Raw genomic sequence first — 25,120 nt, 5'->3', positions numbered from 1 at the left:
GCTTTTATTAATATCATTTGCCGTTTCCAAAAAATAAAATAAAAAAACTATTTTGATTTTCTTTAAACATGTTCTATTCATGATCCATGCCCCTTTAGGTTTTTTAAATTTCAAGGGTGGGTAGCTACCAAAATCAAAAGTTTGTAAATTTGATTGCATCATAGAGAAAATAGCAAAGTTGTCCACAAAATAAAATGGTGAGTGTTATAATTCATTAAATTTTATAGAGCTGAATAATAAATATCCTATAAACATTTAATTGTTATAATTATTATTAAATACGTAATAACATTACATAGTTTAATTAATTAAATTAGGGGAATAATTTCCTGAGATCGATGATTATTAGATCTGAGAAATAATATTGAAACACTTGTCAATTCATGAAGCTGGCAGAGAAGTGGGTATTGGGTGCGATCAGAGTGCGTGACAACCTTTCTCAACGTTTCCACTAAACTCCCCCATTTTCTGCCCTCAAAATCCATCAAAGATTCTTCTCTGTGCGCTCTCCCTAGTCATGAGCCTTTTCGGTCTCGGCAGGCAAGACAAATTTCTTCAATTCTCAATCTTGTTTTTCAATCAGATTCCTTTTTATCTGTTTTATATGTGTCAAGATTTAGGATGCATTGTTTTGACATTTATTGATCCGGGTATCTCAAAATCATCGTGATTATGGTTAATTTTTCGTGTTTAGATCGAATTGATTCTCGGTTAGCTTATTTTACCTTCCCTTTGTTCTAAACAACAATGAAATCAGCTTGACTTTTATTGTACTCTGATCTCATTTCAACTTGCGAAATTACGTACGATTACTAAATATTCGATTAATTAATGACTACATTAAACTTTATATCATCCGCTAAAGTAAACGACTGGTATTAATTGGGAAGTCAGTCGCAGGTCATGCTTTGATTCTTTTCGAAATTGGGGAGTTTGTTTTGGTAAATATTAGTATTAGGGATCACAGAGTGCTGATCCTCATTGATATATCTTGATTTGGGTATTTGTTAATTCGTGGACAATGATTTGGCTCGATCAAAGTTGGGCGGAAATTCATGGTGAAATAAATGTCCATAAATGGATTATGCAATTGATTGTCTGAAAAATGTTTTCTATTATTGTGGCTTTTTATAGAAGTGAAATGTTTCTATAGGGCAATATGTTACTGATTATATCATAATATAAGTTATTGGGTTTGGCATCAAATGCTACAATTTTTGTAAAAAAAAAAATATTCCATCAAGTACCTGTGTTATTATGTCTCTTGAACATAATGTAAAACGCCAAATTCAGGAACCAAAGGACATTCCGTCCAAAGAAGAGCGCACCTTCTGGGAGTAAGGTTAATCATGCTATTTACATTTCATTTTTAATTTTCTAAAACTCAGAGTAAAAAATAAAAAAAATAAAATAAAATAAAATCTTTTTATTTACAGGGCGCACAACTAAGGCAACACATTGATGCTACTTTGGGCAGTGGAAACCTGAGGGAAGCTGTGAGACTTCCTCCTGGGGAGGATATCAATGAATGGCTTGCTGTCAACAGTTAATAAATATCCTTCGATTCATATTTTGAATCTAATTTTGACTTTTTGAGTTTTGACTTATGGTATTTTGATTTTCAGCTGTGGATTTCTTCAATCAGGTGAATCTTCTGTATGGCACCCTAACTGAGTTCTGTACACCAGAGATTTGTCCAACTATGACTGCGGGTCCCAAGTATGTATTAAATATTGAATTTTTTAATTGTTTACACAACCGATATTATTTTTATTTAAACAAAATAAATAAATAAAAATCAGGTATGAATACCGATGGGCAGATGGTGTGCAGATCAAGAAGCCTATTGAAGTCTCGGCTCCAAAATATGTTGAGTTTTTGATGGATTGGATTGAATCACAGTTAGATGATGAATCCATATTTCCTCAAAGGCTTGGTATCCCATTCACCACAATTTGCCTCTTTTAATACAACATTTTAGGTTTTATTTTGATTTTGATTTTGTTTATAAGTTTTATTAATTATTTTTCAGGAGCACCATTCCCAGCCAATTTCAGGGATGTTGTGAAAACAATATTTAAACGGTTGTTTCGTGTATATGCTCATATCTACCATACACATTTTCAGAAGATTGTGAGTCTTAAAGAGGAAGCCCATCTAAACACATGTTTCAAGCATTTTATACTATTTACATGTGTAAGTTTTCTCCAAACTTATTCTCTTCTAGTGGTAAGTAGAAAACTGAAAAGAATCCATAAGTGGGTTGTTGGGTTTTGTGGGGAAATGAAAATGTGTTTTTGCTTTTGATATGCAGGAGTTTTCATTGATTGACAAGAAGGAGCTAGCTCCACTTCATGAGCTTATAGAATCCATTGTTACTTATTGAAAGAAGTTGGTGTTTTCATTTCATATAATTACTTGACTTTGATTTTATTCGGGAGCTAAATAAGTTGCTGTGGTTACAAAAGTTGTGCTAACTAAGATTGTTGTTTACTGGTTTGTGTTGTATGGTTTTATTTTATAATGCATAAGGTTCACTTGATAATTGTATGGAATGTGTCACGTGTTCTGTTTTCATTCTTGCTGATGATTGAAATCTAAATCAATATCTTCACATGAAGAAACCTAATAACGTATTCATGGCATATATCAGACGACACCCAATGAATAAGGTACTTTCCCTCATCAATACTAAGTTAAAAATAAAAAATACTATATGGTAATCTTTTTTTTTTTTTTTTTTTTGAATTGCTTTTTAATTCCATCCTTATTTCAGTGGAATCAACTTTCCCTCCATCAATACGAAGTTCACCTTATTTAAGAATCAAATTATTTATCAAATCTTGAACCAAATATGAGAATGTAAATTCTAATTCCCTCTGATCCAAAGGATTCCTACCAAACAAACACCACCTTGTGATAAAATTTTCCAAAGACAAGACACAATATCCATAAGGAAGACCATAATATATTCAACATAATAATGGTGATTCTCTTTGTGTTTGTAATCAATTAAAATATATATTGTTTAGTCGGAGTAAAGAAACAAAAACCGTTTTACCTTTTAAAGTATTAGTTCGTTAAAATATATTGGATCAGGTCACGTTAAGGGATATGACCGGTTGTTCTGAAAAATCAGTATTGTTCCTCGGCCTAAGGCTTGGGACTAGTTAACGGTGTTAGGCATGTTTGTTTTTTGTTTTTTTTAATTATTATTATTATTTTACCCTAACGACATCCCATACAATAATAATATGGCGACTTTGGTTTGTAACATTACGACAAAACTGCATAAATGGTCTCCGTGGTTTGCACAAATGATCACTTTTTGATAGTTTAGCTATGATTTTGATCTTATCTCGTTAACTGTAATAGATATGTTGTTAATTTTCTAAATGATAATTTTATCCTTCAGAAACCACTAGGTATAATTACATGGGTTTAATTAAAAAAAATAAATATAAAATTTTAACAATTTGAAAAGTTTAAATTTATAAGAAAAATGAGAAAAATTTGAATTAATATAATTAATGAGACTTTAATGTATTGAATAGATTACATATATAAATTTTTTCTAATAAATACTTTACATATATATTACCTTACACATTAAATGTGGAATTTTAATTTAATAAAATGAAAAATACAATAAAATGACAAGTGGAAAATAAAAAATTTAAAAATTCTAGAAATGTCATGTGTCAAAATGAATGAGAAGATGACATGTGGCAAAAAAATCTTTATTTATTATAATAGAGATTTCTCCAGTTTTATCTTTTTATCAAATTACTAGGACAATTTTTGTATACCTACTTTTTAATTTTATTGGATTATTATATATTATTAAATTTTATTTTTAAGATATAATATTTATATATATTGATCAAATTTATTTTATCGGATTCTTAATTTATTTTAATTTGTGTTAATTTTTTTTAATTGTTTTCTTATTATTTTAAATAAAAAATTGGCCAAAAAAACAATCTCACCCACCATTTCTAATTTATTTTAAATATTTTGAATATAACACATTTTAGACAACAATCACAACACCACCACCATCACTTGGTCACCATCACCACCATCAGACCGCCTCCCTCTTATAAAGTTTACATGTAAGAACACCCCTACCGATCAACATTCCTTGTATCTTTCTCTGTTCTTTGTTTTTGTCGGAGCTTGAAAACCACCACCACATGTGTCCTCCATTCCAGCTTCTATATAACCTTATACCATCGAAGCTTCAAACATGCACCATTAGAAAAAGATATGGCGGCATCTATGAGGTTTGAAAACCCTAAATCTAACATTGTTGTTGTTGGTGATTTGTTTCACTAATTGTATTTAAGTGTAATGGGTTTACTTGTTGACCAAAAATCAATCTTGATGAATAAGGAAGGTACGGAGCGCACACTTGTTTAAGTTTATTCAAAATTAAAAGTAGACTGTCATTTAAAGGCGAAACCCCTGAACAAACGGGGGTCCGGGGGCAGTTCCCCTGGGAGCGGGGTCCAAGAGGTAGAGCCCCTGGCTGGGGTCGAAATATTTTTAGACCTTAGAAAACCCGAATTTATGACAGTTTTGACTGTTGAGAAAAATGTTTTATGACAGTTTTGACAGTTTTCAAACAAATAATGTTTTTACCCAATTTTTGGTCAGTTTTCTGGTACTCATGAAATTCATACATTTTCATTCTCTGTTCTTTTCTCTTCTGAGTGTTATCCAATCAAAGATTAGAGAGTACCACCCAAATACTTTGATTTGAAAGTGGAATCTCAACTCTCAGAATATCCAAGTGCCTTTATTACCCCGAATTTCTAACAGGCATCATCAATGGCAATGTTGGTAACAAATAGACGATTGGAGGTTGTTTCTATTCATGGATTTGTTGCAAATTGTGCGGGTAGTAGACAGGTGTCGTTTTCGTTAAGAATGGCCGACTGTAGGCAATGATAGACGATTTCTGACGAGATGGTGCAACAAGGCAAGGTGGTATAAGACAATAAATGGAGGGACTCATCAAGAGTGTTTGGACTAGATCTTTTGGTGGTTTGAATGGTGGTCGTTGTAGCGGAAAAAACGGAAAACAATTGGCTTAGTGGCGGATACAAAGAATTACAAAGGACTGTAAAGAAGCTGATGCATGTGGTAACCTGCAAAAGTTAGGTGGAACAAGTTGGTGAAGTTTCTGTCGGACCTCCGATGAAGATGATTAACAGTAGTCCCGACGATTTTTGATGGTGGGAAGTTGTGCTTTTGCATATTTCCTAGACTTTGTGGTGGAACTAATAAAATTAAAAAATAAATTAATACTATATATCAAAATTAAATTAATCAAAACAATAAAAAATATTTATTAATATAAAGAAATTAATAAAATAATATTTATTAGAAGGGGTGGGGTCGGTGGGATATATTTGGGTTTTTTATTTAAAATAATAAAAAACAATTAAAAGAATATAAAGAAAATAAAAAGAAATTAATAGTCCAATAAAATAATATTCATTAACATATAAATATTATATATTATAAATAATATCTATTAATATATAATAATCCAATAAAATTAAAAAGATGGTATGCAGAAATGATCTTTTGTAGTTTGGTAAAAAAACAATTATTAGAAATGGTCCCTGAGGGTAAACATATTGAAAAAAATTTAACAACATAGCTGTTAGAATTAATGAGATTCCAACCAAAACCACAACCAACCCACCAAAAAATAACCAATTTTGTGGGTCGAAATATTTTTGGACCTTAGCCACACAAATGTGCACAAACCACAAGGACCATTTCTGCAGTTTTGTCTAACATTATCAACATGAGCTAACTGCTTCAAAGTTTAAACTAGCCAAACAGAAATATGCACTAATACAAGCACCAATTAATTAGCCAAAACATCCAAATGATGAATAACGAAATGTGTGCATGCATACGTATAGTTATTTCAACTCCAGCTCTACCTCCATCTAACCAAACACCACATCAATTCAATTCAATCGAATTTAAAATACAAAAAGAAAGTACAAATTTAACTACACCTGACCTTATGCCAAGCACTCTGCTACTCCAAAAAAGACAAAACTCTAACACCCCCATTATAACTGCTCATGAAACCCCTCATCAGGTGTAATATGAAGCATCCTAAACTCAGGCTTCCCACATTTCTTATCTGCAAAAATATACGACCCCACCACACCAGAAAGAACCAAAAAAACAAGCCCAAACATCTGCAAATTAGCCAACACCTGTCCACGAACCTCATGATCATGATGCAAACATGAGACCTCATTTGCTTCAAGCTTACAGCCAGCTGGCATCATGGGCCCATAGAGTGTGAATGCAGTCTGATAAAACCATAGCCCTTGAAGTGTCACAGCAATGCCACCACACAGATCAGCAGGAAAGCTTGTGGGCATTATGGCCCCTGCAACAATGGAGATTATGCAAAGGGCTACCAGTAGAACAAGGAGGAGATGATAATGACCTTCTAGCCCTTTGTGTGTTGTTGAATGGAAGAAGAATAAAAGGTACTCTGCACAGAATGCTGCTGCTGATATTAAGCACAGGGCGCCTTCTGGTAAAGGCAGGAAGCTGAAATTGACCAAAGAAGGTCAAAATTCAAGATTTAATGGAAGAAAACAAAAATTTGTGCAAAAACGAATATGGATAGATGAAAAGAGATGAGTAAAGTTGAAATCTTGGATACAAGCTGTGTTAGTTTTTCTTTACAATTAAATTTGGAATATAAGGATGCTATGGTCATGTTTATTCGGTCCATAAAATAAAGCAAACATCATTACGCATTGAGTCATTTTACTCATACAGTAGTTAATGAGAAAGAAACAGCCCATTAGTTCTTTATAAGTCGTAATAATTAATAATAAAATGTAAGCGCAACTATGAATGATGAAGACTGACCTGGTTTTTTCAGAGAGCAAAGCAACAATACTGAAGAGGAAGAACATGAGAAGCATGCCTCCATGTTCAAAGTCATTCATGTGATGTGGGTTCAAGACACCATTAACAAAGAACTTAAGGTGGGTTGAATATAAAAGCTCTATACACATATCAATAAAAGCTCCGACTGCTATAACATAGAGCTCTAAGTACTTTAATTTCCCATTAAAACCTGGAACAGGGTTCCACATTCTTACACGAAATGATTTTGGGTCTGCTGCATAACGAACCACTGTGCACCATATATGCCATGCTCCAACCATAAGAAACAGTGTCCCTGGAACTGCATGTCCAGCGAAAGATCCCATTTTTTTTCTATCTTTCCACAATAATTCTGTAACCAAAACTCTTGTCGAACTTGATTTTTCTTCAAGAACGGGATAAAGACCAAAGAAATTGAGACGGGTTTCTTTGAAAATCAAAGAAACAGATCGCGATATGAAATTATGTCACTCTTCTGTTATTCAATTTGGGGAAATCTTGTTATACCAGGTACAAAGTAAAGAAACTTCTAGTCTATCACCCTTGTTTCTTTCAAGTTCTTCAAACCAATTGGATCGGTTCCTGTTTCAACAAAACAATTTCTTTAGTCAAAAAGAAATTCCCAATGTCATTTACTTAGGAAATTTCAGAAAAGTTTCTTCTATATCATCATTACAATATATTATAAAAGTCAAATCAGTATCACGGTCAAAAATGGAAGCTTGAAATCAAGAAAAAAAAAATCAGATCGTATAAATGAAAACCCTATTGCTGCCGATTAGTACAGCTACGGTGAATCAATCACGTATTGTTATTGCTGCAGAATCGATTAAAGTTTAGAACAGCTTCTTGTACATCATAGTAATATCCAACAGTCAAAAGTCAACCATAAGCAAAATAGAGAACGGAAGCTTGAAACAGGAAACGAATAGATCATATAAATCAAATACCCATTAACCTAAATGCGGGTACAACTATGGTAAATCAACGAAAGGTGACTATACGAACGAGCATGAAATTTAGAAAAAGAAGATATGAACTTATTACACATGAGTAATATCGAAAGTGTGATTGATACTTGTTTCATGATTACGATATGATTCGAAAAGCTTACTCAAATCAAGATTGAGGAGATGGTTATGATTATGGAGGAAGAAGGTGGGATCGGAATCGGATAGCGTTGCCGTCTGTGAAAAAGGAAAAGCGACAAAAAGAAATAAAAATGGTAGCTTTTGACGGCAAAATTTCTTATCGTAGGAAAAAGCTTTAAAAGTTTGCAATTATGAATCATGATGATGGGTATTGGTTTAAATGCATAATTTGGGATTGAATAATCTATTTCTACCATTTTTGGGATTGAATAATCTATTTCTACCATTTGGTGTTTTGGGTCCCACGGCTTTTGGTTAAACCCGAAAACATCTGCGTGTTGTTTCATTTTTACTCGTTACAATCGACGTTTAAGATTTGGGGAATAGATCGAAATGGAAAATTGGCATGACCATGTAAGATTTTTGTTTTTTATTTGTATTTTCTAATGAAAAATTAGAATGAATATTTAAATTGTTCTAGTTATGTTATTTAAAACAAATAGAATTTACTTGTTATTTGATAACCGAAGAAATTAATCTCCACATGAAAAAGGAATAACCAAAAAAATATTAAATAATTCCAACGAGTTCACAATGAATAAAATACTCTCACCAAAGAGGTATCATAACCATCTAAAGTTCTCATAAAAATTCCAAAATATCATTCTAAACTATCAGATCTTAGACGTTATATTGTGAAGATTTGGGCAACTCTTACGAGTTCCTTATAGCTTAATTCAAAATCATATCCAACAAAGTTATGTCACAAGTCTACTTTAACATCTTCATTCAAAATCATATCCGAAAAAGTTATCCCACAAGTCTACCTCGACATCTTCATTTCCAAATTCCAATACTTCTATCCTTTTTTTCATGTTCCTTCTTCGTCGACCAACATTCAAATTTATATATCATGACGGACCTAACAACTACCCTGTAAAAACCCTCTTTAAGTTTCAATGACACTCTCCTCTCACATAAGAATCATGATGTCGTCATCCATTTTAACAAACTTGTCTTTTGTAACATCTCAATATCAGGTAATTTTTATTATTGCTTTTATCTTTATCAAATGTGGCACAATTGGTCCCTTGAGGAAAAAGGCTTGCATTTGTGGCCGTATGCAAGGCATAATTAAGAGTACATGCAGCGTACTGATGCAACGTGGAATCGCGAGTGATCCGCTAGTATGTTGGGCGTACGTATGGTACGTCGGGCGTCCTAGCCCATACTCCAAACCCTAATCCTAAGGGTTGCTCCCTATTTAAACAACATTATGTCCCCATTTGATCATCCTTATCAGCCATCATTCCCTCCTTAAACCTTAATTCCAAGTTTGAGTTGCTTGTGTGAGTCTTGTGGGATTATTGGGTGTTTTTGGTGCATCTTGTTGAAGAAAGAGACTATAGAAGAAGGAGTGGGTGCTAGCAAGCTTGTAGACCTAGGAACCTTCCTCTTGGTGCATCATTTTCAGGTATAAAGTTTATACTTTGATAAGTTTTCCATTAGATCTACATGGTTGAATTTTTATGAACTTTTGTCCCCAAGATCGGACCTTTGTGAGTTTGGAGCACTCCAGGGGCTTGTAGTTGTCCTTTCATGCACTATAGGATTTGTAGATTCATAAAAATGATTGCTTGACCAATTCTTATGGATCATGCATGAGCAAAGTAGCTTAGAATGTGTTCGAAGTTTAAGTTTGTTGCATTGGGACTTTTCTAGCCATACAAAGGCTTAAAGTTGATGACTTTATGGAATAAGACACCTTAGGATGGTCAGATCTCAAGTTGGGGGTTGGATGTCTTAATAGATTAAGACATAAAGTTGATAAGTTGAGACAGACAGAGTACGTCGTGCGTACTCTTGGCTACACCTCGTGTATCTAGTTCCGACCCCGACCATAGGTTGTTCGATTTGTACGCCCCGCATGAGAAGAGGTACGCCCAGCATACGCGCTAGGCAATTAACTTTTGACCTTTGTTCAAGATTTACGGTTTTCGACCATAGGAAGGGCAAAATGGTCTTTTCCCCTTAGAGGACTTAGTTATGGGATTTGGACTCATGAGTTGAGTTTTGAACCTTAATTATTAATTAGGGTTAATTATTCCGTTAATTAGGTGGAGTCTAGTTCCGACAGCTCGGGTGTGAGTGTTAGATTAGGTGTCTAAGCCCATAACTATTTTGGTATGTACTTTGCCCAATTATGAACATGATCCTTTTGGGTTGCCTTCACGATAGCAACTAATAGGATGAATTAAGGAGAAAGAGGATTAATTATGATTTATTAATATATTATGTGAATAATATATTAAAAGAGAAATCATATTGTTTAATTAATATTGATTAAGAATTAATTTAGAATTAATTTTGTGGTCAAAAGATATTAATTAAACTTAGGAGACTGATATTGTAATTATAAGATAATTGCATTGTGGGCTGAGAAACCCTTGGAAAGGGGTTGGACAAAATCCTTATGGATAGCCCATAAAATTTCGTCCATAAGGAGTATTCTGGAAGGATCTTGTGGGCTGCTTAGAGCCTAAGCAACCAAATAAGGCCTTTAAGTGAAACCCTAATTCCTCAGCTATATAAAGACACCCCAGGCATCCAAAATCGGCTAACCTAACCCTAAGAAGAGTTCTAGAGTTGATTTTACTCTCTCTTCTCTTCTTTCTTCTTCATTGTTGCTAGTGGTGTTTGTGACTCTATTAGAGGTGCAACAGTTGGGGTACTAAGCTTCCAAAAGTCAAGATCAAGAAGTTTTGTGATTGTTATTGCTACATAACATCAAGGTAATATTCCTAACCTTATTCATATGTGATTTTTTAGATTTGTATGCTAGTCAATTAGGGTTTATCGCTTTGGTATTCAATGTTGTATGTTTACTTAGAAAAACCTAAATCAAAGCAATTAGGGTTGCATGTACACCATAGGATTGATGTTATGCACACAACCCAATTGTGAGGTCTACTTGTCGTCAGTATCAGGCGAGTATCCTCACTTATTCTTACCTGTGTGGTATAATAGTTGTATCTGTGATGATCGGGTGGGTCTACCTGTAACATTCGGTTTTAGATTTGCTTCATTATTCGGGGTTGCGGTCCAATCTTCAGTTGTCATAAGTCTTAGGGCCTTGGGGAAGAAAGGTTTTGGTCTTTTCGGAGGTGGGTGTTATGATTTGAGTGATCCAATTATTCGATGGTGCCTTCGGAGGCCAAGGGTATAATTGTAATTTGATAAGTCGGTCTTTTATGGATTTTGGGATTTTTCGGGAAGTTTTAAGGCTATGGTGTGTTGTTAGGAGCGTAGGGCTTCTCGCCACTTTTCTGTGGATATAAGGTTCGTTGGAAACATACCTATGATGAGGAAGTTAGAGTAGTTTGAAATAATGGCAGAAATGGCCCTTGGTGGAAAAAGTCGGCAAGTTAGTCCCATGCGTGCATGAAGGAAGGCACATGCCTAGGTGAGTACGACCAACGTAGCTGGGGGTACGCCAAACATAATGACCAGAGTGTGAAACCCTAATTTTTAGTGTTTGAGCACTCTTTATAATTTATACATCTTTATGAGCTAAAGGTTCTTTCATTTCTCAACCTCCATTGCCTTATAGCCTCATTTTGAAAACCACAATATCATTTTGAGTGTTTGAGAGATCCAAGTGTGCATTTTGCAGTGTTTTTTCTCATTTTCAAGAAAAGGGTGCTTGGTGCTAGCTTGTGGTTCAAAGGAAAACTTTTAGATCCAGACTTTTGGCTTTATTTCCAGCTCATTCAAGGTATAAAGTTCTTATATTGACTTCTTCTTATTCCAGTTTGAGTTTAGGGAAAGATTAAGGGTTTTTATGGTGTATTAAGTTCTCTTTGTGAGTTTGAGCCACTCCAGGATATTGGCTCTTCTGATGTTTCTAGTTCATAAAAATGCTTGCTTGATGTTAAAAATGGTCCATGAAATTTCCAGTTGGATTTGAATGGGTCTTAATGGATTAAGATGGTTGTTAGGTCCCATAGAGTCATTCAAATGCATAAAGGTGCCGACTCTATGCATTAAGAGCTTTATTTTAAGGTTCCCTGAAGTTTGTGTACAAAGGGATTAAGTGGTTAAGTTGGAAATCGAGTTTTGGATTAAGCCATGTGATGCGTGCAAATAGCTACACCTAATTTTACCTACTCTCCTACTAGCTATTTGACCCAGGGCACTGCACCCTACGCTAATAGTATAGCACAAAAGTCGGGTATCGAACACAGGGAATGAAATTAATTATTTAACCTACTTACTATTAAGTTAACCTAAAATCCTAACAAAAGTAAAAGGGTTTTTTTTATCTAATTTTGCAAGTTTAGATAAACATAAATTCTCAAACACAACTCAATCAAATATTAAAAACACTTCTATTAGTTTGAATCCACTTTCCCTCAATGGTTTGAATATTAATTGTGATAATTCCCGTTGGTTACCAAATAATGTATTATTAGCAATTCAAGTCTAAATTTACAAATAATGACGTAAAGTGTGAAACTACTCAAAATCCAGAATGGGGAACAAAGATGCGAAGGCTACTGAAAGCCCGAAGGATGCGAGCTTCGGTGCGAAAGTGTAGAAGGTGGGAGGTTCGCATGCGAAAGTGTCCAGTTCATAGCGAGAGGTCTCAGTTGCGAAGGTGTATGGTCCGAAAGTAAGGGTTTGCATGTGAGAGATAGGCTGCGAGATCTACCCGGTTTTCTAAATTTGGCCCAAACCTCTTACATGGGCCTTACCCTAAAGCCCATCCAAATATTATAGTCCATATACTTGTTCTTGGATGGACCATCAATAACCTAATCAACAAGCCCAACATAAAGGACTAACTCAAGGCCCAAACAAAATTAGGGTTTTCACATAAAATGACGATTAGGGTTAAGTGTTCTTACTTAACCCATTAAGGACTTAACCCATTAATTCCAATATTACCTTAAGATAATTATAGGGGCATTATTATGTATTATTTAGAAATTTAATTAACGACTTCAACGCGGGTCCCGATAATCCAAACTAACATATCCAAAATTAGGGTTTTCTAAACCTTAATTAGGGTTTCTAACCCAAGCACATGCTAATTGGTCAAACGGATAGGATTTTATATTATTTAGGGTTTCATTAGGTCAACTAGGGTTTCATTAGGTCGGGCACCACCCACTACCACCTCGGGTAGTGGTGGTCAATAGCGGCTGCCACCACCTCATGGTGGTGGTTATAATTTTAGACTAAATATGTTCAAGCATCTAAACCAGCAATCCAATCTCACTATGCACACCGCCACCTAACACGACGGCTGGTGGTGGGTGTTTCTGGTCAAATATTGCATATACAACTTCACACCCATAAAGACCCATACAGTACACCCTCACACACACAAAAACACACACAGCCACCCCTAATGGTGGCTGGTGGCAGCAGAAAAGAGAACATGTGGCAGCAGCCATGGTGGTTTTCCATGCTTTCCGGCTAACGAGCACACATGCACACACGCATATCCAAGGATCACCGCGACACACCTTCATGTGAACATACACCCACTGCTAGTCCCTCCTCACGATGGTGAATCTCGACCAAAACAACTAAAATGTTGGTTGTACTAGCGGTGATGGCAGTGGCTAGTTGCTGTAGAACAAGCTTAGAAGCGAGGGATGGTCGGAACGGCACCGACAACAACTGAGTGTGACTATGAGTGGTGACAGAAAAGAAGAAGAAGGAGGAGGAGGACCGCGGAAAGGTGGCAGTGGACGCTTACAACTTCGTCAGTAGTCCTCATTATCATCGATAGCAGGGGCACAATGGTGGTGTTTCAGTGACGAGGATGGCGGCGCCGGAGGTGGTTGAAGTGAGGTTGGCGGCTGAATAGTAAGTAGGGTTAGGGTTTCTTCGACCTCACGGGAGGGAAGGAGTGCTGAGTTTTAAGTCCCATGCTATATCAAACTTTGATCCTTTTTTATGAGTTTAGCCCCCCCCCCCCCCCCCTAAATCCACAAAACCTTTCCAACTTAAGTCCATAACTTACTCTTTAGCCCCTGCCTCCAAAATCCTTTCATAATAAGTCCAATATCTTACGAAACAACCCCTGACTTCTGAAAATCTTTACAAAATAAATCCCAGAATTACACTTTAACCCTCGAAAATCCCAAATTATATCATTTGGCTCGTCGAAACCAACAACCTGCTAATTGTTATGGAATTTAGGGCTAATATAAAATAATATACAATATAAATTTACATCTTGGGGTTCAGTTTTTATTTCTTAATTACTCAATCTCAAACGGAATGTTACAAGAAACTTATGCATATGAAGGAACGAGACTTGTGTGCTTCCTTTGAAAAATATGAATATATGTATATACTTTCATAACTAGAACATAAACATGCATGATTTAGTATTACGCAAAGGTTAAAAGTTTTATCCAACATATATTAGATTTTGGACCTTTGTGTAAAGTCATTGTCCAAAATGTATTTTTATTGCATGGCATGTAACCTCCCTCGAAAGTGGAAAATGAGTGAAAAATAGTAGAAAGGATGGGGGTATGAACTTACCTTTTATGCTTTTCCTAGAAGATGATGAGAAGATGAGGTAAGAATCAAGTCTTGGAAAAAAACCACCTTCTTGAACTTCAAGATCTTGCCTAGGGTTTTTGGGTCAAGATTATGAATAAGATAACAAAATATGATGATGAATGGGTAGTAGAACTTGACAATATGGAAGGAAACTTACCAAAAACCCTTGTTAAACACTTGCCAAAAAGACTTGAACCAAGTAGAGTGTTCTTGGAGAGAGTAGATAGGATGAAAGTGAGATTAAAGATGAAATGGCAGGGAGGGAGGCCTTTTGGCCAAGTTTTAAAGAGGGGGAGTGAGAGATAGATGTGTTGGTTTGCATGGGGAAGTAGCAGATGTATTCTTTTGAATATAAAATTTAAGGTTAAGGTCTTTGGAATATAAAATTCAAAGTATGGGCTTCTTTATATTATAATGACATATATAAGATTTCTTTTGGTTATAATACATAAAGATGGTTATGGTGATGTTGGGTGTTAGGAGATTGTTGGAAGAGAGGAGACATGATTTGTCTTCTCATGTTTTTTATAAAACATAGTCCTTTTTTTTATAAAAGTTTGGCATTTTTATAAAAGTGTGGTGAGTTTTGAGTCATTTGTAAGGTTTAATAAATAAGAAAAAAATAATGTTATTTAATATTATTTTTTTGGAACGGTTATTTATTATTATTAACAATAATATTAAAACCTTATGATTTAATTGTTTTCCCAATTCGTTGTATAAAATATGAGCGTTAAAACACGATAACTTTCGTTTCCTCATGACCTTTTTCGCAAAATAATCGGAGTATCAAACTAACTACTAGGGGCATATTACGTTTACATGTTTATGGGTTTTTGAACATATATACCTCGTGTTATGAATATTACCCAATTGAAGATAATATTTGTGTGTTTTATCGAATATCTATGCTACTGTAGTCTATTGATCGCAATTAAAGCTTTTATTCGATATTTGATTCAAAATGGCGTATGTAGTATTATAATATCTAATAATACATTAGGTAGGTTATGAAATTTACATTTCACTATTTTAACCTAATTTACGATTAAGTTGACTTTTGTTGACCAAAATTTGACGGATGTCACACAAAAACCTATTGGGGGAGAGCTGACTATCTACGGCGAGGGTATCAAGTCGGGATCAGCCTTCTGTTATCCCGCCAGGGCAAGATAGAGTTCGCAACATGAGTGTATGAGTTATCTGGCATATGTAGTGGATACTCGGGTTGAGAAGAATGGATCGACCTCTATTTCTGATGTTTCGGTGGTACGTGATTTTCCCGAGGAGTTACCAGGTGTGCCTCCTAGTAGGCAAGTAGAGTTTCAGATCAATCTGATTATGAGTGTGGCACCGATCTCCAAGGCAACGTACCATCTTTCACCTCGTGAGATGTAGGTTTTATCCTCTCAACTGTAGGAGCTGTTAGGAAAAGGGTTTATTCGGCCGAGCAGTTCTCTGTTGGGAGCATCGATCCTTTTTGTCAGAAAGAAGGATGGTTCACACCATATATGCATCGATTATCGGGAGTTGAACAAGCTGACGGTGAAAAACCGTTACCCATTGTCGATGATTGATGATCTTTTTGACCAACTTCAGGGGGCATCTTGGTTTTCCAAGATTTATTTGAGGTCCGACTATCATTATATGAGGGTGCGAGATGAGGATATTTAGAAGACGGCCTTCTAAAATCGCTATAGGCTTTATGAGTTCGTAGTGATGCCTTTTGGGCTCACCAACATACTGACGATGTTCATGGATCTCATGAACCGGGTGTGCAGGCCTATGTTGGATCGATCGGTGATCGTCTTCGTCGATGACATTCGGGTCTATTCAAAGACCAGAGAACGACATGAGGAGCATTTACGTGAGGTTCTTAGGGTTTTGAGGATGGAGAGGTTCTATGCCAAATTCTCCAAGTGTGACTTCTGGTTGTGCTAGTTTCAGTTTTTGAGAGACCTCATCAATTAGAATGGTATCTTAGTCAACCCAGCCAAGATAAAGGCGGTGATGTAGTAGGAAGTATCAGGATCTCCATCTGATATTCGGAGTTTCCTCGGATTGGCGGAATATTATCAGAGATTCAATAGAGAAATCTCCAAGATTGTTGTTCCTCTCACCAGGTTGACAATGAAGGATATTTTTAGTTGGGGCCTGAGCAGTAGGCATCATCTGAGACTCTTTGCCAGAGATTGTGTGAGGCGACGATACTTGTCCTCCCTAAGGGAGTTAAGGACTTTGTCACCTACTGTGATGCATCCATTTAAGGGTTGGGTGTTGTGTTGATGTAGAGGGGGCATGTGATAGCATACGCTTCAAGGCAATTAAAGGCTCACGAAGCAAAGTATCACATGCATGATTTGGAGTTGGGGCGGTGGTTTTCGACCTCAAGATTTGGCACCACTATCTTTATGGTGTTCGGTGTACCATCTACACGGACCATAAGAGTTTGAGATATCTTATAGATCAACCTAACCTAAATATGAGGTAAAGAATTTGGTTGGATGTACTGAAAGACTATGATTGTGAGATTTTGTATCAACCGGGCACAGCCAATATGGTGGCCAACGCCTTGAGCCAGAGGGCGGTGAGTTCCCCGATTCGGGATGTGTGCATAAGGATGACTGTGATGACTCCAGTTTTAGAGATTATCAAATAAGCACAGTCGAAGGCTATGAAAGAAGAAAATCGGAAAAGTGAGCCAATGATCGGCCATATTTCAGCCATTGATATTGACAGTCGAGGGATTTTGACTCTTCATGGGTGGGTATGGGTACCATATTATTGGATTAAGTGTCTAAGATCATAACTATAATTGGTATAAACTTAAATTAATAGTAGCACAATCCTTTTGGGTTGCCCTCAAACCTAGTAAGTGGACATGATTATTTTTGAGAGAAAGGTTGATTTATTATTTGATTAATAGATTGAAAGAATTGATTTTTTAATATATTATGGAAATAATATATTAATTAGAAATAATAATATGTAATTAATATTTAATCAGAAATTAATTGGAATTAATTTGGTGATTAAAAGAATTAATTAAAAGTGCATGGACTGAAGTGTAATTGTTCAATAGTTGAGCAAGAGGCATTCTAAAAGCCTCCATGAGGCTTTGGACGATTTTAGGGTTTCTAGAATTATCCCTGATGGATAATTAGGAATGTGGATAATTACCCGGTTCAAGATAATATTATTATATTGGGTTTAGGCTTATTTGGGGTTTCTTGAGTGCACTATAAATAAGCTACATTGGGCTATGAAATTCGGCACTCCTTTCCCTAGAAAAGATATGGCCAAAATTCTCCTCCTCCCTCTCCATAATCCTTAGTTTCTAATTTTGGGTGTGAACCATCAGAGGCACGACGCTTATGGTGCTAGCTGCCAAAATATTTGAAGAATGATTCAAGGTTGTTTACAATAACAGTCTTTAAAGTAAGTTTCTTAACCTATTGAATTCGTTTTTCATTAGAAAATTTTTATAGGATGATAGTTCATAGTATGTTTCCTATACGTGAAATACATAGATCCTCAATAGATCGCATGTGCCCTAATCATTTGAATTGTTTTAATGTTGTCCGCTTAGAGCATAGAAATTTTATAGCCTATGTTTTTCATCACATATGCGGGTGGGGATCGATGGATTCTGATGGAGGAGGCCCACATGTCGAGATTTTTCATTCATCCAGGGGCTACCAAGATGTATCTCGACCTAAAGTAGAATTACTGATGTCCATGTATGAAGAGAGATGTGGCGTGGTTTATTAAGTGATGTTTGACCTGTCGGAAGGTCAAGGCCGAGCACCTGTGCTCTCATGACAAGTTGAAGCCTCTAGAGGTTCCCCTATGAAAGTGGGAGCAGTTCACCATGGATTTTATTATAAAGTCGGCGAGGACTGTGAAGGGTGTTGACATTATTTGGGTGATAGTGGATCGTTTGACGAAGAGTGCTCACTTCTTATCCATTAGTGAGAGCTCTTCTGCAGAGAAGTTGGATGAGATTTATGTTCAAGAAGTGTTGGATCTTCATGGAGTGTCGACTTCTATTGTGTTGGATCGGGATGTGCATTTTACTTCCAGGTTCTGGAAAAGATTTCATGAGGAGTTGTGCACCTGAATATATTTCAGTATTGGATACCATCCACACACGAACGAGCAGAGCAATCAGACTATTCAGACGCTCGAGGATATACTATGTGCCTGCATTGTTGATTTTGGTGGGAGTTAGGACTTTTATCTTCTGTTGTTTGAGTTTTTTTATAACAACAACCATCATGTCAGTATTAGTACCCCCCACCCCTTCGAGCTTCTATATATAGAAGGAGATGTCGGAATCTTATTTGTTTGGGCGATGTTGGATAAAGGGTCATGAGTAGCACACATGTAGTGCTTAAGACGACCGAGCTTATACAACAGGTCAGAAAAAAGATTATTGATAGATCAGATCCGCTAGAAGAGTTATGCAGATCGGTGACGCTCTGAGCTAAAGTTTCAGGTGGGGGATTTAGTGCTTCTGAAGGTGTCACCCTGGAAGGGTGTTATCCGCTTCAGGAAGTGGGGAAAGCTGGGCTCCAGATTCATTGGCCCTTTCCGAGTTTTGGTCCATATGGGCAAGGTGGCTTACCGATTGGAGCCACTGGAGGAGTTGAATCAGATTCATGACACCTTCCATGTTTCCTAGCTGAGGAAGTGTATGGCTAATGAGACAGATATGGTCCCTTTTGAGGACATCCAGATCGATGATCGCCTGAACTACGTTGAGAAACCTGTGAGAATTATGTATCAAAAAGTACAGACCTTGAGGAACAAGGTAGTGAACTTGGTCAAAGTTTAGTGGCAACACCGGAGAGGCTCGGAGTCGACGTGGGAACCCGAGTCAAAGATGCGTGAGCAATATCCTGATTTGTTTCCTGAGGATGAATTCTAGGGCAAAGTCTGATTCTAGTGGGGGAAATTGTAACATCCCCATATTATGTAATTTTTATTATTGCTTTTATCTTTATCAAAAGTGGCGCAATTGATCCCTTGAGGAAAAAGTCTTACATTTGTAGTCATACGCAGGGCGTAATTAAGAGTATGCATAGTGTACTCATGTAACTTGGAATTGCGGGAGATCCACTAGTATGTTGGGCGTACGTATGGTATGCCTGGAATACTAGCCCAGACTATACACCCTAATCTTAACGTTTTCTCCCTGCTTAAACAACATTATGTCCCCTATTTGATCATCCTTATCAGCCACCATTCCTTCCCTAAACCCTAATTTTGAGTTTGAGTTTCTTATGTGAGTCTTGTGGGCTTATTTAGTGTTTATGGTGCATCTAGTTGAAGAAAGAGACTAAAGAAGAAGAAATTGGTGCTAGTAACTGTCCATTAGATCTTGATGCATCATTTTCAGGTATAAAGTTTGTATCTTGCTAAGTTTTCCATTAGATCTACGTGGTTGAAGTTTTATGAACTTTTGTCCCTAAGATTGGACCTTTGTGAGTTTGGAGTACTCCAGAGGCTTGTAACCGTCCTTTCATGCATTATAGGACTTGTAGATTCATAAAAATGATTGCTTGATCAATTCCTATGGCTCATGCATGAGCAAAGTAGCTTAGAATGTGCTGGAAGTTTAAGTTTGTTGCATTGTGACTTTTCTATCCATGAAAAGGCTTAAAGTCGATGACTTTATGAAATAAGACACCTTAGGATGGTCAGATATGAAGTTAGGGGTTGGATGTCTTAATGGATTAAGACACAAAGTTAACAAGTTGAGACAGACGGAGTATGTTGTGCGTACTCCTGGCTAAGCCCCGTATAGCCGGTTCCGACACCGACCATACGATGTTCGAGTTCTACGCCCCACGTAAGAAGATGTACGCCCAACGTATGTGTTGGGCAGTTGAATTTTGTTGACTTTTGACCTTTGGTCAAAATTTAGGGTTTTGGACCATGGGAAGGGCAAAATGGTCTTTTTCCCTTATAGGACTTAGGGATTTGGACTCACTAGTTGAGTTTTGAACTTTAATTATTAGTTAGGGTTAATTATTTCGCTGATTAGGCGGAAGTCTAGTTTCGGCAGTTCGGGTGTGAGGTTTACTTGTCGTCAGTATCAGGTGAGTCTCCTCACTTATTCTCACTAGTGTTGTAGAATAGCTATATCTGTGATGACCTGCTGGGTCTAGCTGTTATTATTATGTTATGCTGACTATATGTGAATGATATTGTTGATAGTCTCCAGGGTTGTTTATAATCTATAGAGCGTGTTGTTAGCCCACTGGGACTGCTGATAGTCCTTAGGGTTGGTGATAGCACATAACTATTTATTATGTTGTACTATATGTTGTATATTGGGGAACTCACTAAGCTTCATGGTTACAGTTGTTGATTTATATGTGACATGTACTTCTGAGGACCGCAGGAATCCTTAGGTCTGATTGTACATACTCGCTAGGAGATTTACCACTAGGATAGTTTGTGAACTCCGATATTTTGTGATAATGCTTGTTTTGAATAATTATGTAATTGATAACTTGGCTTGTGAAACCTTCATTTTGGTAAATTAAAAATGAAAAAATTTGATCTAAATTTTGAAGTGTTACATCTTTGTACGATGGGTAACATCTACATCCACAACATCTTCCTTATGTATCATGATCCTAGATGCTTGAAGCTCTCCTTATATGTAAGAGCTTGATATCCTAAACTTACATCCACTCCTTCACATTCGCATCCCTGTGGAAATTACACCAAAGATATTATATTTTAATAGTGTTAATCTTGCGACATCTCGTCTAAAGTCTAGACAGAGATGTATATACTAAGATTCCATACTTGATAGAGTCCAATTTCAACCAGAAACGACTCTGTGTCTCCAACGGGGGTCCGAACACAGGTCGTAGACCGATAATACATATCTTGAATAGCCATGTCTTATATTCAAGGGACCCCTTTAGCCTCCAACATATCGCCTCACAAGGGAACTGACATATGCCTTTTCGAGGTGAATAAACACTAAAAAAATCTATTTTTAAAAGATATAAATAAATTTATAAAATTTTAATAAGTTGAAATGTGTTTATGATAATATATATAAGTTAGAAAGAATAATATATACTACGAAATATATATTTTTTGGTGTGAAAATGATATACACAAAACACTATTTGTAAGCTATTTTGATATAGAAAAATGGAGTTATGTTGGAAATGGTTAGGAAGGCTTTTAGAATTGATAGAATGGATGGTATCATTGCTGGAAAGAGCTTTTAGGAGGTGAGGGAAGGAGTTTTGGACGGAGAATGAGAGAAATAGGGAGATGTTAGGAATGGTTTGCCAAATAAGGAAGGAAGCAAAGATGAAAAACAAAAGGAAGAGAAGTAAGAAGTAAATAATAAAAAGAAGTTAGGAGAAGGAAGACCGGGAAGGAGGCATGAATACCACCCAGTTCGGTACCGGTTGTAAAAAGAGCATAAAGAAGTTGGGAGAAGGAAGATCGGGAAGTAAGGCGGCATGAATACCACCCAGTTCGGTACCGGTTGTAGGAAGAGCGTGAGACGGGAGAACTGACATTTATAGAAATGAAAACATTACATGGAGAACAGGATTATGAGAAGAGAATGTTTAATTGTGTTTGAAGCCATATAATTGCTTTCAACCGTTGTCTTTTTTCATAGGTGGTGTTCTGGTGTATAGATTTTTCCATTTACAACTAGAGGTGCAAAAGAATCACGCTACTCGAGATTGACTCGTTAAAATCTCGACTCAATTCCACTTTTAAAAGAACCTGAGTCGGACTCGATCTTAATATTAGGCTTGTTAATTAAATGAGCATGAATTTGCGCATGTGTTACTTAGCTCGATTAAATTTGCAACCCTAAATGAACATAGATGTATAATAATAAGAAATATATTTTTTAATTTATATTTTATATACTAAATAAATAAATATTTAATAAATATCATTCTAAAATTATGATATAGAGCCAAGTCCAAGCCAAACACAAGCCCGTATAATTACTAACAAGCCCATCTCAAGCTTCTTCGCACATTGAAACGAGCTGAACTCAGCCAGAAAGTTTTAAACAAGTCGAGCCCGGATCCTTGTCAGACTCGGCTCGGGGCGGCTAGGTTGCAGCCCTATTTACAGGTATCGAAAACTGAAATTTCCAAACCTAGAGCGATGTACAATTTTCACTAATGACACTGCATTTCTCATAATTTATATAATTGTTATTAGTATTTGTATCGAGGCTTGGAAGATGAAATACAAAGCCTTCATCTTCTTAAGTTTACAGACTACATACGTAATACATCCTGATCTGCCATAAAAATTGCAGAAGATTTATATCTACATAAGAAAAAAGCTTACATAAATTACATCAACAAAACCAAATCAGGTTGCTTTTTGGCTAACAAACTCCACAAAGGCACCCAATGCTTTTACTGAACTCGCCGGAAAACCACCCTCGAATTCTTTGCTAAGTTCCTTCACCTGTTTATGCACCTTTTCATCACTCATCAGTTTCTCGATTCCTGCTGCTATATCATCCTTTTTAAACTTTCCTGGCCTTACATCGTCACTATCACCACGTGACATCAAGAACCCTATCTTAAGATGGTAGGCCACCAGCTTCGCATTATCGAACTGATCGCCACGAATCGGCCATCCCAAGATCGGGACCCCTCGCCCTATTGCCTCCACCGTCGAGTTCCACCCGCAATGAGATAAGAAGCCGCCGGTAGATGGATGGCTCAGGATCAAGAGCTGTGGTGCCCATCCAGTGATGATTAAACCCCTGTTACCAACTGCCACGTCTAAGCCCTCTGGATAATACCCTTCCTCTTCTTCGCTGTCGTCTGTGATAGCTGCCGCCCCTAAGAAAGAACGGGGGATGCCGGATTTACCTGAACCAGGTTGGATCACCCAGATGAAAGGCTGCTTGGATTCTTCCAACGCTTTCGCTAGTTCTTTGTACTCTTCAATTGAGGGTCCAACTTCACTCCCAAACGAGATGTAGATTACGGATCCATGTGGTTTTGATTCCAACCACTGGACCACCTCATCTTCTGTGTAATTGGATTTGTGGTTCGATCTCATCTCATGATCACGGAGGAGTTCACCGGCTGATTTCCAGAACTGTTCAGGTAGCAGCGGCCCAACGCCCCAGACTGGAAGCTTGGTTTGTTCGGCCATGTATTCGATGAATACATGCTCTAGATTTTCACAAGTGTTGATGAGCAACGCGGCCGAGCCCTTCACCTCGTCCACCCAACGTGGCTTCTGACCCGGTCCAGCCGAACCACCACCACCACCTCCACCTCTTGGCCCATGGGGCCTCATCCTATTTGGTGGTCCGGTGTGTCCATCTGGTTTCGCGTGATCACCAGGTGGCCCGCTCCGCCTTTGAGGCCTTACTCTCTGACCTCTGCTAAGATCCGAAAAAGTCACAGACATTTCTTTAGGCAACCCGGGGATCTCTCGGATCTCACCGGGCTTCATGTTTTCTGCCTCGGCCTTCCACATTCCGTAGCCCATGGCGGATGCGGTTGCGCCGGAAGTTGAGAAAGACACCACCGGAATTTCATGATCTACGAAAATCTCTTTGCACCAGCTCATCATGTTGTCAATCACGACACACGTGGGTCGTACTCCGGATCTTGTGGATAGAAACGACTTGATTCCCTTACCCATCTGCAGATTCTGCTCTTGAAGCGGGTTTCCCCTACGACCAGATGACTGAACCTCTTTTTCAGATCCGGGTTCGTCGGCGGTCTCCGGTGGTGGCGAAGCGGTGACGGAGATGTCAGTAACATGAATTAAGGGGGAGTGGTTAGAAAACGTGGAGGGAATGGATGAAGAAAGATGAGAAGGGATGACGAGGGTAACATTGAAATTATGAGCGGAGATGTTCTTGCAGAGCTCCATAGCTGGAAAGAGATGACCTTGACCAAAGAATGGAACTACAAAAATCTCACCGGTTACTTCCATTGTTGTAATTTGAAGCTTTCTCTTCTTGATTTGGGTTTCGTTCTCCATGGATAAGTTTGTGTGTATTTATAAAAACCTGAGTTGCATATAAAGCAGTGGGGTTTGGAGTCGTGGAGTTGACTTCGAGGGAAAGGAAGGGGACTGCAACAAGTTTTATCTTTCTTCTTCTTCTTCTTCTTCTTTCTTTAAAAAAAAAAAAAAAAAATCATTTATCTAAAAATAATGATATTTCCTTTTGAATTGATTGACATAACCTATCGTTTAAATCCCTAACAAATAGTGGTATTACAAGTTCCACCCTGACCACCCGAGTTAATGAGGTGTTTTTATGGAAAAAGTGAGTCGCTAATTTGGGTGTGGACAGAGCTATAAAAATCTGGCGTGGTCGACATGTAAAATCATATTGATCGACAATGAATATATTAGCAATCGTTTGAATTGCCTTTATAATAAGTTTGATGATGAAGTATTTATAATGATAACAATAACCATATATGAGTACCTACTTTCATATAAAATCAAAT

At 37.0% G+C, this 25,120-nt stretch overlaps 3 protein-coding genes across 8 annotated transcripts; 1 reads left to right on the top strand and 2 right to left on the bottom strand.

Annotated features, from left to right (window-relative positions):
- The first annotated feature begins 384 nt into the window (after positions 1–384).
- LOC145034652 (MOB kinase activator-like 1A) lies at positions 385–2,555 on the top strand. 2 transcript variants are annotated; one of them, XM_078983122.1, is made up of 7 exons: positions 385–540; positions 1,294–1,342; positions 1,437–1,545; positions 1,626–1,719; positions 1,803–1,936; positions 2,033–2,196; positions 2,315–2,555. In XM_078983122.1, the coding sequence occupies exons 1-7, from the start codon at positions 518–520 to the stop codon at positions 2,384–2,386; spliced, it is 645 nt and encodes a 214-aa protein (XP_078839248.1). In that variant the 5' UTR covers positions 385–517; the 3' UTR covers positions 2,387–2,555. The 2 variants fall into 2 exon arrangements, with proteins under 2 accessions (XP_078839248.1, XP_078839247.1); XM_078983121.1 differs by having other exon boundaries at positions 2,033–2,229.
- Positions 2,556–5,888: 3,333 nt separating this feature from the next.
- LOC145034651 (plant viral-response family protein) lies at positions 5,889–8,250 on the bottom strand. 5 transcript variants are annotated; one of them, XM_078983117.1, is made up of 3 exons: positions 7,990–8,250; positions 6,922–7,524; positions 5,889–6,594 (listed from the first exon to the last, which is right to left on the bottom strand). In XM_078983117.1, exons 2-3 carry the CDS (start codon positions 7,266–7,268, stop codon positions 6,099–6,101), a joined length of 843 nt encoding a protein of 280 aa, XP_078839243.1. In that variant the 5' UTR covers positions 7,269–7,524; positions 7,990–8,250; the 3' UTR covers positions 5,889–6,098. The 5 variants fall into 5 exon arrangements, with proteins under 5 accessions (XP_078839243.1, XP_078839242.1, XP_078839246.1 ...); XM_078983116.1 differs by having other exon boundaries at positions 8,057–8,250; XM_078983120.1 differs by lacking the exon at positions 7,990–8,250 and adding an exon at positions 7,901–7,919.
- Positions 8,251–22,815: 14,565 nt separating this feature from the next.
- Positions 22,816–24,789, bottom strand: LOC145034650 (UDP-glucosyl transferase 73B2-like). The gene has a single exon (XM_078983115.1). It carries the CDS (start codon positions 24,642–24,644, stop codon positions 23,001–23,003), a length of 1,644 nt encoding a protein of 547 aa, XP_078839241.1. The 5' UTR covers positions 24,645–24,789; the 3' UTR covers positions 22,816–23,000.
- Between the last annotated feature and the right edge of the window lie 331 nt (positions 24,790–25,120).

The sequence above is a fragment of the Lactuca saligna genome, chromosome 3, assembly GCF_052625555.1.
Source record: "Lactuca saligna cultivar CGN05327 chromosome 3, ASM5262555v1, whole genome shotgun sequence".
Taxonomy (NCBI): domain Eukaryota; kingdom Viridiplantae; phylum Streptophyta; class Magnoliopsida; order Asterales; family Asteraceae; genus Lactuca; species Lactuca saligna.
This window is presented reverse-complemented; position numbering and strand designations above follow the sequence as displayed.